The 14958-nt window shown below is 50.1% G+C and overlaps 1 protein-coding gene across 2 annotated transcripts in view; it reads right to left on the reverse strand.

Annotated features, from left to right (window-relative positions):
- Nucleotides 1-8044: 8044 nt before the first annotated feature.
- The window catches only part of SERTAD2 (SERTA domain containing 2), a 105584-nt gene continuing 98670 nt past the window's right edge, over nt 8045-14958 (reverse strand). For both annotated transcript variants that reach the window (XM_074341228.1, XM_074341227.1), the window contains exon 2: nt 8045-13286. In XM_074341228.1, the coding sequence (XP_074197329.1) occupies nt 12365-13282 (918 nt within the window). In that variant the 5' untranslated portion in view covers nt 13283-13286 and the 3' untranslated portion in view covers nt 8045-12364. The remainder of the gene's footprint in view (nt 13287-14958) is intronic.

A 14958-nucleotide genomic window follows, 5' to 3' on the forward strand; every position in this document is an offset into this window, starting at 1 on the left:
TCCTTCAATAGGTGAATGGGTGGATAGACAAACTGTGGTGTGTCTGGAACACTGGAATATTATTCAGTAATGAAAAGAAATGCACTAAAAAGCTATGAAAAGACATGGAGGGGAAAAAAAAAAGAAAAGAAAAGGAAAGACATGGAGGAACCTTACCTGTGTATTGCTAAGTGAAAGAAGCCAACATAAAAAGGTTCCATGCTGTATGATCCCAATTATATGACATTCTGGAAAGGGCAAAACTAGGGAGACATTAGAAACAGTGGTTGCCAGGGGCTCAGAAGGAGAGGGGAGGGATGACCAGGAGAAACAGAGGGGATGTTAAGGCAGTGTAACGGTGGACATGTGACAGTATGCATTTGTCAAAACCCACCCAAAGGTACAGCACAAAGAGTGAACTTTAATGTCAACTGTAGACTTTAGGTAATAATAATGTATCAATATTGGCTCATCAGTTGTAACAAACGTAAAACATTAATGCAAAATAATAATGGGAAACTTGATGACGCAGGAAGAGGAACTTATATGGGAACTCTGTCCTTTCTTCCATAATTTTTCAATAAACCTAAAAATACTCTTAAAAATAAAGTCTATTAACAAAAACATCTTTAAAAATAAATTTAAAAAGATTTCTGCTGCCTACTCCCCTCTCCTTCAGAGTGAGGCCAGGCAGCCCCCTCTCCCTCGGCACCAGCGGCCAGCAGATGTTCTCTGCTCCCCAGCAAAGCCCTTCAGGTGGTGGGGGAGGGGGCAGTCCTGACTAAGCACAAAACCCCCTCGACTGGGGATGGGAAGTATCTCTTACCTGGCAGCAAGACCAGCACGCACACCGTTTCCTCAAATCACCTCCATCAATAATCTGGCCTGGGATGATGCTCCCAGGCCTCCCCCCTCCCTCTAGGAAGGAGCCAGCCTGACCTGCCCTCCTTCTCACCCCTCTCAACCCTCACCAGTGTAGGGGGGCAGTGGGTGGTTCAAATGCCTGGGGCCAGCCTGGGAGCACAGAAGAGGAGGGGATGGAGGGCTGGCCTCTTCTCCAACCCCCCATGCAGGCCCCCCAGCTTTGGCCCTGGGTGAGGACAGGGTGAGACACTCAAGCCACTGGCCCAGGGGAGAGAAAGTGGAGCCCTAAAGAACAACGGAAAGTAGGTGATCATTTATGACAGTGACTGCCTTGCTGAGCTGTAGTGAGGATTAAATGAAATACTTCATGGGAAACAACTCAGGGCAGACACAGGAAGAGATCAGGAAATTTTCACCATGCCTGTTCGATTACTTGGCCCATCCCCGCCTCCTCCTGGGGAACAAGGCTGTGGATTACAGAGGGCAGGCACCAGTCTGCTCCATTCAGTCCTGGAGCCCAGCACCCAGCAGGATTTAGTCCACCCATTCCTTCAGCAGGTGGTTACTAAGGGTTGGCCTCTATACCAGGCACTGGGAGACAGCCTCAAAAAACAGATTTCACTACGGTTGGGTGAGGGAGATACTAGCATCAAATAAACACAGGGAGGTGCGTGATGAGGAAGCAACGCGCGAGGGGAGAACAGATGGCTGGTGGGGCTGGAGCAAAAGGGATGGGGAGGCGGAGATGTAGGGCTGGAGAAGTAGCAGGGGTCCCAAAAGCCATGACAAGATCTTTGGATTTCATTCCAAGAAAGCCTGTCAAACGCTTAGAGCTCAGGAGTGAGTAACATAATTTAACACTTGGCTACTTAATGCGTGGTCCATGGACTGGCATCTCCTAGAAGTTTGTTAGAAATGCAGGCCCCACAACATTGTAAACCTTCTATAACAATTTTTAAAAAGTGGGGCAGAGGGTATAGCTCAATGGTAGAGTGCGTGCCTGGCATGCACAAGGCCCTGGGTTCAATCCCCAGTGCCTCTGTTAAGGGAAAAGAAAAAAAAAGCTCAACAACAACAAAAATGCAGGCACCATCAGGGATGAGACAGTAAAAGCTCACTGAATGAAAGAACGAGTGGACCACAGGGCTCACTTACCTGAAGCTGCCACCGCCACAGTCTTCCTGATGCCGCTGCTGCCATCAGACAAGCTCACAGGCTGTCTCTAGCTGGAAAAGGCTCTATCCTCTGTGTGTTATGACCTGCAAGGATCAATCGTAGTGGATGGGAGCCCTTCTGGCCTCCAAAGGTCCTCTCTTGCCCATCCTATTCTTCCCTTTAGCCAAGCTGAGGGCCTGGCAGGCTGGGGAGGCAGACTGCTAGCATTTGGGGACCAGAACCTATTCCTGGCCTCTCATTCCCCTCTGAGCCAGCCCTGAGACAGCTAGAGATCATGTCCAAGCTTTCTGCAGGGCAGTGTCTGCACAATGACCCACAGTGTGGCTTAGGCCCCCGGGACGCAGTGTGATGGGTCAATGTCATGCCAAACAGAAGCCCATAGGCACATGCAGACCCCCAATTACCAGCTGTGCTGCCTCGGACAACTTGCCTAACTTTTCTGGGCCTCAGTTTCCCTGTCTGGATGAGTGAGCAGGTGGAGACAAGGCCCACCCCAGTGTCCAGCAGAGAGAAGGTGCTTTACAGAAGATAGTGACCCCCTCCTCCATCTCCCTGAGGGAACTGGCTCTCAGCCCCAACCTGTCAGCCCTCAATCAGGGTCCCAAGCAGCCCCTGCCCACACCACACAGTCTGTTTGCTGGCCACTTGGAACAGAATGACCCAAGCCTCTTCTGCTGCCCACTTCCTGCCAGCGCCACAGCTCCTGTCCCTCTCCCGGGGGGACACCTCTCCTCACAGCCCACCTCCCCAAGTTCCCGGCACCCCACCAGCTCAGCCAGCCCGGGAAGCCCCTCCCCGGTGCCTAGAATCTCCCTCCACGCTCGTAGCCCCGTTGTACTCAATCCAGTCAGAGCTGCTCAGGCCAACCTGGAAAAATAGCTGGAAAACTCTTATCTCAAATGACCCACAGCTGGGAGGCTGGATGGCCCCGGGTGGGGAGGTCACATACTCAGAGCCCTGGACCAGCAGGTGAGCCCCTCTCAAGGGACTCCAGGGGCCCTTGCCTGGTGACTTAGAAGCCCTGGACCTCTGAGGAGCGAGAAGACCGCAGGGCGGAGAGGCCTGTGTCATCTGCCGACTGTGGTAGCAAAACTGGCTTCAAGTAGTAAAGTAGGAGACGGACGGAGGCCGAGAGAGACCAAAAGGGAGGAGAAGGGAGATAGAGCGGCTGAGAGTCAGAGATTGAGGAGGGTGCGAGGGAAGGTAGGGCAGGGAGGTACAGACCAGCACACGGGCAGGGGGACAGCAGGTCTACACTGGCAAGACTTAGGAGCAGCAATCTGGGGGAAGGAAAAACTTGGGATTTGTCTCAGGGCTGGGCTGACCCTCTGAGAACCTAACTTGCTTTTAGGTTGAGTATTTGGGATGGCTCCATGGGTCACAACTGACCCATGCCTAACAGCCTAGAACCTGGGGAAGGGCATTAGCGGCCCCCTTACCTGAGCCCCTTCTGCTCCCCTCAACCCTGGGAGCATGTGTGTGGAGGGGAGGGAGGTGCTCAGGGACAGAAAGGACAAAATGGAAGCTCTGAATGGCTTCAGCTCCTGCTGAGTCTGTTACAAAGCTCCAAGAGAAGATGTCACTTCTAGCCCCATAGCCAGCTGTTGACCCTTATTTTTCATAACTAAGTTTCTGGCTGGTTTCTTTAAGCTCGGAAGCACCAGAAGGTAATGCAGGCAGGAGTCCAGAGCCTGGGTCTACAGCCCTGCCCGGACTTCTCCGCTCAGCAGCCTCGGGCTCTCCGTGGACGTCAGCTTCCCCAAGGATGCTGCCCTGAGAATCAAACGAATGCTTCCTACACCACTGAGCTATACACACATGTCCAGGATGATTATCACCATGCCTGGAGCCTCTCCAGGCCCAAGGAGGCAGCACTCCCCTCGAGCGCGTGGATTGGATTGACTTCGAAAACCACCATTTCAAAAGCACTCGGCCACCTGGCACTGTTTTCGGCACTCAGCCGGGAGATAAGTGACCATAAATCCTTTTTAGAGGCAGCCTGACTGGGTAACACTAACACACAAAAAACAGTGACACGCACGTCCTCCACTGATGACATCCCAAGAAGACAAGTGTGAAAAGGTCTGTTGGTGTGTTTGGGCTCCGGCTTCCAGGCAGGCAGGCCAAGCCCCTGAGAACCCCGTGCTGGGACACATTTCCCCAGCTCGGTCCACCCCTCCCCCTTCTGTCTCCAGCCTTTCCCGGGCCTGGGCTCCTGCAGCCATTTCTTGTCACTGCTGAACAATAGGCCTTGCTAGCAGCTGGCAGCTTGGCCGCTCTGCCCGAGGAGGGAGGGAAAGAGGGAGGGGGAGGCCGCGGGTGGGCTGTGAGGCGGGGGGGGGGGGCAGTCAGCCTGCCACAAGGGGGTTCCCAGCTCCAGGGACAATGACCGCGTGTGCACCTCCCAGCCATGCGCACGCCCCGGCATCCCAGAAGCCTGGAAGCCTGGCTCCGGAGAAGTTAGAGCAGTGGCTCTCCTCCCACCTGAGAGCTTTTGTAAAATCCCCAAGGTCTGGGGGTCCATGCCCAGAGATGCTGGCAGAGGCCCCCATGATTCTAACTTGTAGCCAAGAAGAACCACGGCCCGAAGCATGTGGCATGAAGTTAGTCCTGCCTCCTTCCTTTGCCACTGAGCCAACTGTGTCCCTGAGAGGGGAAGTGGCCAGCCTGAGGTCACACAGTGACTTCAGCCCTGTAAAAGCAGTCCCAACTCATGGTTCACTGCTGGCCCCACTGGGACATCTTCCTCTCTTGTCCCTCGGGGTAATGCCTCGGTGTGTCAGGAGGCAGCCACATCCCGGTGGAGAAGAGGAGGGGTGGGCAGCACGTCCAAGGTCAGGCAAGGGGAAAAGGTAAAGCTTGGACTGGGATGTGTGAACTTTGGGAGGCTGCTTAGCCTCTCTGAGCCTCAACAACCTCCTGTGCAAAGCGAAGATGGTAAGACAAACCTTGAAGGGCCGGGACAGAGTCCATGAGATCACGCACACAGCCACCGCCATGCGGTGCCTGGCATGCGTGAGCGCTCAGGAAGTGGTAACCCTGGGGACCATTATACCAGACTCGGTTAAGATTCCTTTCCGAGAGGAGCAAACGGACATTAAAAGCAAAGATAGAAGAGATCACAGGGACTCTGGGACCTCAGATTGCCACTCAAGCTCCCAGCAGTGTCCTCAGTAAATGCATAGCCGAGCGCCATGATGACCACGTGGCGTTAGGAAACGGTGATGCCCCCACAGAAGGTGCCTTCCACATTAGATAGGAGGTCACCACTTTGCTTAATGGCCCAAGCTCAAACCCCACACCAAGCGGAGGCCTAGATTTTGGCCTTGCTGCTGTCATGTTAGCTGGAGCTAACATTTGCGAATTTCTTTAATGCCGTAGAACTGTTTAAGTGCTTTACATGTCTGGCCTCCTTTAATCCCCGCTGTTGCATGAGATAAGTTCAGTTATTAATCTCATCTTATAAATGAGAAAGCTGAGGCACAGAGAGCTTCGGGAACTCGCCCATGGTTACAGGCCGTCAATGATGGAGCCAGGATTCAAACTCAGGCGGGCTAGTTGCAGAGCCAAGCTTTGAACCCTCTGTGCTATACTCACTCTTGCCTTAACAAGAATCACTTTCCCTCTCCGTATTTCAGCTTTCACATCTGTAAAACCAGGCCCTTGGGCCAGAAAGTCCACATCTAAGCCTCCTCCCAGGTCTTAAGAGCTCTGAAGACATCCACTCTTGTGTGACTTTTCCGACTCCTCTGCCCTCTCTGGCCCTCGCACCCCCACCTCCAGTGCTCTGTGTCCTTGGGACCCCCACCCCTGCACCTGTATGGTATTCATTTCCAGGGCTGTACGTCCCAGTCTGTGCAAGGCCCCGAGCCCAGAGACTATGGCCTGAACTCAACTATGGTCAGACACTGTCCTAAGCATTGCATGGTTTGCAAAGATCGAGGTTTAATAAGCTTTTTCTGTCACAGGCCAGAGAGCAAATATTTTAAACTTTGAGGGCCAGATGGTCTCTATGCCATTGTAGTAGGACAGTAGCCACAGACAACACACAAATCAAGGAATATGACTGTGTTCCAATAAAACTTACACAAACAGGCAGCGGGCAGGATTTGGCCCAAGAGCTGACCTCTGGCAAAGATGAACATCACAGGGTGGCTGTTCTTCAGACCAGCAGAGGGTGGCACAGGAAGCCAGGGAGCACGGCTAGCCTGAGACATGGCAGGCCTTGCTAAGTGCCTTGGCAGAGGCAGAACCCTCCGAAAGAGGAGGTGCGGAGCTCTCACGGATGGGCACTGAGCTTGGCCCTGGAGTGATGGGGAGAATTTCCACAAGCAAAACTGGGGGCACCAGCCAAGGTATGCAGTGTGCTGGCAATGGGGATGTCCAGAGGGCCGACAGGAGTGGGCCCGGGGCCCAGACAAGACCATGCTCTATGCTTCTGTCCTGCCATAGAGAAGGACGAACTTGCATTTTTATTGCACGGTCGACATTTTCGAAGTGTTTTAGGAGTTATGGCTTTATCTTGCTCTCACAAACACAGAGAGATTGAACAAGTCCCCCAAATTCCCTAATTAACAGCAGATGCTCTTATTCCAGAGACAAACCTCTCTACTGAGCAACAGTCTCTTCGAGCTGCCTAATGAGTATCTCCACCGGGATGTGTGGACAGAGTGCAGCCTCTTCTCCCCCGTGTTTGTCTGCTAGAGCCTCCGTAACACAGTCCCACAAATGCAGTGGCTTCAACAATAGAAATTTATTGTTTTGGAGGCTAGAAGTCAGAGGCTGGGGTGTCAGCAGGGTTGGCTCCTTCTGAGGGCTGTGAGGAGGAAGTCTGGTCCATGCCACTCCCCCAGCTGGTTTGCTGGCGATCTTTGGTGTTCTTGGCACGTAGACACAGTGCCCTGGTCTGTGGCTTCTTCACATGGTGTTCTCTGTGCTCTTCTGTATCGAAACCTCCCCTTATTTGTAAGGACACTAGTCATATTGGATTAGAGCCCTCAGTAATAAGCTTATTTAAATTTGGTTCTTGCTGTAAAGCCCCCATTTCTAAATTAAGGTCACATTCTCAGGTGTTGGGGGTTAGGACTTCAACATCTCCTTTTTGGAGGACATCATTCAATCCATAACACCTCCAACACCCCCCCCTCCACTATATCCCATTTTTGATTGAATGGAACCTTTGTATTCAGCCCTATTCCCTCACCAGCTGGCATAGTGGCCCAAAGCTGCCTGAGCAGGTGAGGTTGGATCCCACAACTCTCAAAGATGGCCCAGCTGCGAGGAGATTGTACAGGGTCCCTTCCACTGATTGGTGGACGATGGTGGGGGATGGCGGGACTGGATAAATGTGGGGCAGGAGCGGGTGGCTGCTGGAGAATGTGCAACAAATTCATAAACCACTGGAGCTGGAATGCCAGCTCTAGCATCAAGGAGGTAGAGAAAGGATCATGGCAGTTAGGAAGCAGGTGCGATATGATGGGAGACCAGGAGAGAAGAGGCCCGCGTTGGGGAAGCCAAGGTAGGTTTAAGAGAGAAGGTGGCGGAATCACACCTGGGGGGAGGGGGATGAGGCCAAAGAGAGGCCCAGAGGTGAAGGATCAGCCCCGTGGGGGAAACGAGGCTGTTTTAGACTCACCGAGTGTGAGAGGACCAAGCTCAGTGGATACTTAAAACCCAGAGCTGGGGGAGAGGTAGGAGCTGGAAACAAGTTTTCAGAGTCCTGAGTGGATTAGTTCCTCTTGGGAGAGCAAGCAGGAGTGGAGGCTCAGCAGAGAGCTGCTCTCGGACCAAACCCTGGAAAAAAATAGTATTTAGAGAGTTGGGGGAGGAGGTTCGAGAAGGGCCTACGAGGCGGGGGAGAGCCAACAGGGGAAAGTGCTCCTCTCGGAGACCAAGACGGTGGGAGGGCGTCAGCAGGACCAAGCTGGGCAGAGGCCCCACCTGCAGACCGTTCCTTCACACGAGCAACCTGTGACATCCGAGCTGGCTGTGCTCCGGGCAAAAGGAAACTGCAAACACACCTCTCTCTTCTTTTAACTGTTTATTGTATAATATAAAACTACAAAAGTAAGACTGCTCATTTCCATGTACATTTAATCTGTCCAATTGTTTTAGATTACAGCCCAAACCTACATGTGAGTACAGCCACCTGGGTTCCGATGTAACGTCTGTAATATTGCATAGAAAAGGCACAGCTCTCAGGTCTGTGGGGGAAAAGGTTACACCTCCTTTTTGACAAAAGCCCTCCTCAAAAACCATGCACCAAACATATCACTATGTACATCTTTTCCAAATCTTGGTGTTTTGCTCGTATGACCGCACTTCTCTTCCAAACTTGTGATCCCCAAAAGACGCCGAAAATTTTTATTGGCTTTGTCTGCAATAGCATTTGATCCTGGCTAATTTTCAAGAACCATTTAGACTCATTCTTAGAAGCCCTGAAAAGAAATGTACGTAAGTGGGACGCACACACCTCGCTGCAACTCGCCATTGGCAGTTACAAGAAGTTAACCATTTACAGCCAGGACAGGTTAAATATACTCTTTTCAGTTATTTTCAGAAAGCATATAAAGGTCCAATTTGGAACAGCAAGATTTTGAAATTAAGACAATTCATACAAAGGATAACAATCGCGGCACAAAGTAGAGTCTCTCTCTTCTTTCTTATGTCTGTCATTTGAGAAGGCTGCCCTGTGGATTCATAATTCATTGTTTACCACAAGGGTGGTTAATAAATGTATGCTTTAAAAATGATCTGTAAGTTGACACTTTGGCTCTTTGGAGATTATTTATCTGAGAATTTTCCTTGATTGACCTCAGGGCAGTTGGGACACTCCAAGGGGCTATGGCAATAAAGAGCACGACTGAGAAAGACACTCAGGTGGAGGTGGCTCTGGCGAGTTCTTACCCTCCGGTGTGAATGAGGGTGTCAGTGTGGTTGCCCCCTCTGTCATAAAGAGAAAGTGCGACTAAAAACATGTTTAAAAATATCAACCCTTTGATGCTTGATTTTCTTAAAAATTTGGAGGTATTAAAACATTCCTCATCCATACCTTTTGCATATTTCAAAGAGACCCATATTAGAGAAGAGAGTACAAATGAGTGTGGACTGTGCACATGATGAAAAGATCCAGGGGTCGGGCTTGGACCCCCTTGTAATACAGATTGACATTCCTACGAGAGAATACATTCCTACCATACATTCTGCACATGTTACGATCCAGATGTTGTGAGAGCTCCACAGTAAAATAAATATATTTACACAGAAAAAAAAGGAATAAATAACTTATGAAAAAAAAATCACTTCAAATTCAAAGCTCTTATTATTCTGCTCTCATCTTGTCACTTCATTGCACATAACTGTCAATAACTGTCCTCTCCGAGCCCCACCCAGCATGTCTTTCTTGTAAAGGCACCTCCAACTGCCTGCTTGACTCTGAATGCCACGGGATGTCCTTTAGAGAGGAGAAGGCACTGCTGCCGGGTGGCATCTGGAAGCCCATCCTGCCCTCAAACTGGGACTTGGAGGTCACACACAGGCTCATGTTCTTCCCTGTTGGGACATCACTTCGTAAAAATAAGACACAAAGATAACTGGAACACTTGATGGTTTTGTTCTTTTTAAAAGGGGCCACTAATTTCCCACATCTTCCTCATTCAACCTTGAAGATCTAGAATTTATGGCGAGGGCGTCCAGAGTTAAAAAGCATTTGCCTGCTGCTGGGGGAAGGGAGGTGGGGTTTGTTTTGATCCTGAAGCCCAGCCTTACAAATGCGGGAGAGCCGGAGAACCACGTGTAGGCAACACTTCGCCGTGCTTATTTGAACTGCTGCCCAACATATGGGATTTGTTAAAACACACGATTTGCTAATCCAACCGAAGTACAGTTGTTCTAAGTTACTATCAGTCAGTTTTTAACAATGGCAAATCAGCCGCCTTACCCTGTTATTGTCCGGAATAATCAACACTATTGTGCACGTCCATGTACATGTCTGTGGGCGGCATGTGGAGAGTTTGCTGGGTCCTCCAGTTCTCCAGAGTGTGGGGTCTGGGCAGACTTGTTCTCTACGGGAAAAGGAAGCCCTTCAAATAGACAGGCACAGTGACATTGGAAGCATCTATGACCACCCTCACCTTATCTATATGGTCCCTGGTCCTATCAAAGGAAATGACACATCTGCAGTAGTGAGAGGCGTCCGGTGGAGGGTGCTTGCAGGAGAAGGTGCAATTTGATCGGTTTCTCACTGCACTACTGAGTTGATAATTAGCCTTGAAAAACACATTCAAGTGGGGGGAAAAAGTGAATCAGAATGAAGAAAGACTTAATCATACCATACACGAATCTTTTGCTTAGATGAGCAGTTCCTTCATCACAAATGTATTTGCTTTTCGCCATGTGCATTATAAAAACTATCTATGGCTTGTTTAAAGTGCCATTTTATAAAGCTGTCTTTTTTAATTGGCCAGAAAGACTCAATTTTATCCATGGCAAGAAGTGAGCAGAATTGGTGACTGAATATTGACAAATGACCAACAACAAAGACAACAACAACAACACAAATCCCATAATTTAAAAATTCTTAAATAAATATAAAAGTTATTCCTAAAGAAGCCATCTGCATTTCAACAATATAGGTTGTAACCAGCTAAAGTACCATTGGAAGAAAGAAAAAACTGAAACGGAAAGGCCATGAACAATTTCAGCAACAAGCATGATACATTGCAAACGTTTTAAAATTAAATATACACCACTAAGAATAAAAAGCTAGTTCTCAAGTGTCCTGGCAGGGGGTTGGGTAGATAGGGGGAGATGGCGAGGGGGAAGGAGGGGAACATGCATAGCAAGTCCTGTCTGTGTATTTGGGTAAAACAGCCTTGTAAAGTGTAGTTAAAGCAGTTGATTTCAGAAAGCAACCAGACTGGAAGCCATGACGTAATGGGACCAACTCCAGGTTCAAGAGCCATGGGTGTTACAAGAGTGCATCCCAGGCTGGGCGGAGGTGAGCCAGGCTCACGGTGGTGATCATGAAGATGCTATGTGCAGCACTTAGCAACCAAGGGAACGAAAGCTCTGGGGAAGGGAAGCTGGAAAAGATATTTGAGCAACATGATGGATGCCTTCAAGCAGGGGTTGGGGTGGGATGAAGAAGTAGCGGGTGGAGGGGTGGAGATTTTCTTCTAGACAAGCCCTAAGCATTGCAATAGGGTTTAGTTCCATGAAGAGGTTGGTTACTTCCCAAAAAATTTTGTTCGACTGTAAAATTTCAGATCATCATAAAAATTATGCCCAAAAGGAAAGATCTGGGGTTCTGTTTAAAAACAATAACAACAATTAAAAGCACAGACTTGGCATAAATACAGTGAGTACGCGGTAGCCTTCCCAGAGAGAGAGAGAGAGAGATAAAGAGAACCATCACATAAACCCCGAGCTACATGGCCACCTCCCGCCAACTGCTTAATGCGAGTTTGATGAGCAGACGTGGCTCTGGCTTTGGAAGTCACAGTGCTGGCGGGTGTTCATGCCAGGGGGTCGGTGCTTGTGAAATTTGGGTGTGACATCGCCTGGCCCTTCTTAAAGCGCTGTGTGTATATGTGTGTTTGCATTTGGGGACATCAACTGCGGATTGATTTGATCCAATTTTCTCTTTGCACCAAACACATATAAAACATTACAACTCTATAAAAGTACAAGTGCAACTTGTACATCTGAAGTTTGCAGGAACTATGTGAGCAAATCCTATCAAAATAGCTATCTCATATGTATAAACAGCATTTGTTTTTAGAAAAACAATATCATAAACTGCGGAATCTGTACAAAAATATAAAATAAATTTTGGGCAGCAGTTTCTAAACAGCCATGTAAATGCAACACTTACGAGGAGTAGTTAATGCCTCTAAAAAGGCTGAATTGCCAAGTCAACCTATACAGGGCGAAAATGCCGGAGAAGGTACTGAGATTATCTAAATAATATATATATATATTTTCTTCTTTTACCTCTTGCAATAAAACTTATAGAAAAAATAGACAAATATGCACATGCAATTTACAGCGTTTCCAACTTATTCCTTGTGCTTCACTTGAACTGTTTATTTTGTCATTCAGCATGGCGAAACTGTCTTCAAATGTATTCTTTCCTATTCCCGGGTAGTAGGTCTCTGAGGAACCACTCAAAAAAGCATATTAAAAGTGGTCATACTGGGATGAAGGCACTCCAACTCTGCTCAAAGCAAAAACTAGTGTGATCCTTGTGTAGAATGTTCTTTTTCTCAGAAAAAGGCAAGCCAGGGTGCATGCACAGTGCGGAGAGCTGTCGGGGTGCGCGGGCGCCGCGGCGGGGCCCTGGGGCTCAGGACCCGACCAGCACCTCCATGATGTGGTCCAGCTCCGTGAGGTCCATCTTGAAAGGCTGGCTCGGGGCGACGGGCTGGCTGCTGTAGGGGGCCAGCGTCTTGAGGAGGTCGTCGGCCGACACCGGGGCCATTTTTGAGGCCGTCCCCGACGCCGACGTGCAGGGGTCAAAATCGTACATGGACGTGTCGATGTCGGCGAACAGGATGTCGTCCAGGGTCAAGTCCGTCAGGAAGCCCGTGGACGTGGTGATCTCGAAGTTGCCGGGCAGGGAGTCCATCAGCTTCGGGTCGTCGGCTCGGCCGTCCTGGGGCCCCTCGGGTCTCTGAGCGCCGGCGCCGGCCCCGCCCGAGGCCCCTTTGGCCTCCGTGGAGGTAGATGTGGGACAGAGCTCCTCGATCTCGTCCAGGGCGGAGGAGAAGCTGTCCTTTTCCGGCGGGAGGGCTGGAGGTGCGAGTCGGGCGGGGGCCGCGGGCGGCGCGGCCGGGGAAGTGCAAAAAGTGTCGTCGTCCTCGAGCAGCGAGGCCGGGGTGAGGCAGGCCTCCAGGGGCGCGGGGCTGGCGAGCTCGCAGGGCGGCGCGGCGGCGGGCTGGCCGAGCGCGGGCGGCGCCTCCCGGTAGGCGGCGCCCAGCGGGTCGGCGGGCGCGGAGGCGGCGGGGAAGCCGGGCCGCAGGCTGCCTTCCTGCTTCAGCTCCTCCTGGATCCGCCTCAACATGTTGTTGATGAGCACGGTCTTTTGCAAGCTGGGCTCGGTGAGGGGCCTGTGGTTGTAGAGTTTCATAAGGGAAATGTTGAAGATAGTCTGGCGCTGTAAGGTGTAAGACACCTTGGACGGACCGTCGGAGGGAGACACGATTTTGCCTTCCAGCCCATCTTCATGCTCATCAAACTTCCGTTTTCCTCCTTTCCCCAACATATATCTGCCAAGGAGAAAGGAAGGAGATGGAATCAATTCCACAATGATTTTCCACCGTAAAAAAGACGCTGATTCAGAGGTCAGGGCCCGGACTTGAGCTCCCTGCCCAGGGCTGGTTACAACAGATGAATTCATTGGGAAATCCACCTTTGTATGCCGGTGGAGCAATTTTTATCACTGGGTAGTCTGTTGACTGAATTTCTTGAGAAATGTGTACGACACAGACAAGTTAAACGTTACCATGGAAACCGGGATTTTGACTTTCTCCGCTGGTCTGTGCTTGCGTTTGCATGCCTATGTTACCACGCGGGTTCAACTTCCCTCCCCCAAACAGATTTATTTTTAAAGCCCAAGAAGACACAGTGCTATGACTCAAACAGATAAAGATGTCATAGATTACAGCTTTAACACACCTGAAAGGATTCAAAGAAGCAAGTTGGAGAAAGGGGATTATGGACAATTTTGGCAGAACTGCCTGAGCTTTCAAAATGCCGTTTCCTTCCTCATTTATGCATAGAGACTTTCTGCCTGTTTGGTGACATGTGGCGAAGCACTTGGGCTGTGTTAAACGACCACCGTGATTGAGCTGCCACCGCTATTCAGTCTAGATTCAAGTGGAGGAATGTGGGTTTCCCAGCCCAAGATTTTCTGTGGCTCAATTTCACTGCATACAATCATGTCTGAGTGCAAAAGGACTAATTTCAAAATAATCTGCTCTAATTAGAAGCACTGCTGTTTGGTTACTGGAGATATTTCATAACAAAATACCTACTGTGATTCCAGAGATACATCTGGATTTCAAAGAGACGACGACCTCCTATCTCAGACCTTGAGCATTCGGGAATGGGTGCAATCTGAACTCCTGCCCACCTCGCTGGACACACACAGCCTAGGCAGCCTCCTGGTGTGCTCTGGCCTTAACGAAGGCACCCGCAGCTGGAGAGTTGGTCCTTCCTCTCAGAACTTCTCCCACCTAAACAGAGCAATCACAAGTCCACCGGCCTTTGCCTCATAGACCTCACTTTCTAACCATTTCATCAAGAAAGCTGTCCTTACGTCGTTCAGACCAGGAGACACGGTTCTAAGGAAGCCAGGCCCCTGCCTGCCCCCTCACTCCTCTACAACGCTCACCCAGACACGGGTGAATGCTCTCCTCAAGGACACTCACTCTTTCGGGTGTCTTCACATATGATAAAAGTGCTTTGTAGTTATCCAGTTTTTCTTCTAAAGGCGATTTGCCTTTTACTGAATTGCCTCTTTCATTCTTTTAACTCATCCCGCATCTACGCTGTCTTGGGACCTTCTGCCAGAAAGCAGGGAGTCTGGTAGGCGAATAAAGTCTGGTCTTCAAGGGGCTGGATATCTTCTCCCACACCCCGTTATCACTTAGAAATTATGAGTCTCATCCTAGAGGAATAAGGCTAACCCTAATAAAACTTCACAGAACCTCCTTCCAAGGCTGTGTGAAAGAAGGCCATGCTGCCCTCCAGGCGGACAGACATGCAGATGGACAGAGCCTGGCACACAAGGCCCGCCTCGGGTGGCTGCCTTCATGGGCCTCAGTCTCTAGGAGAGAGGGACCAAGACAGCTGCCACCAAGGCCAGGCAGCTTGAGAATGTGTTAGCACTCATAAAGAGTGTGGAGTTGCTTGTATGAAATGCTCTCCCTCACTTTG

Source organism: Camelus bactrianus, chromosome 15 (genome assembly GCF_048773025.1).
Source record: "Camelus bactrianus isolate YW-2024 breed Bactrian camel chromosome 15, ASM4877302v1, whole genome shotgun sequence".
Classification (NCBI taxonomy): domain Eukaryota; kingdom Metazoa; phylum Chordata; class Mammalia; order Artiodactyla; family Camelidae; genus Camelus; species Camelus bactrianus.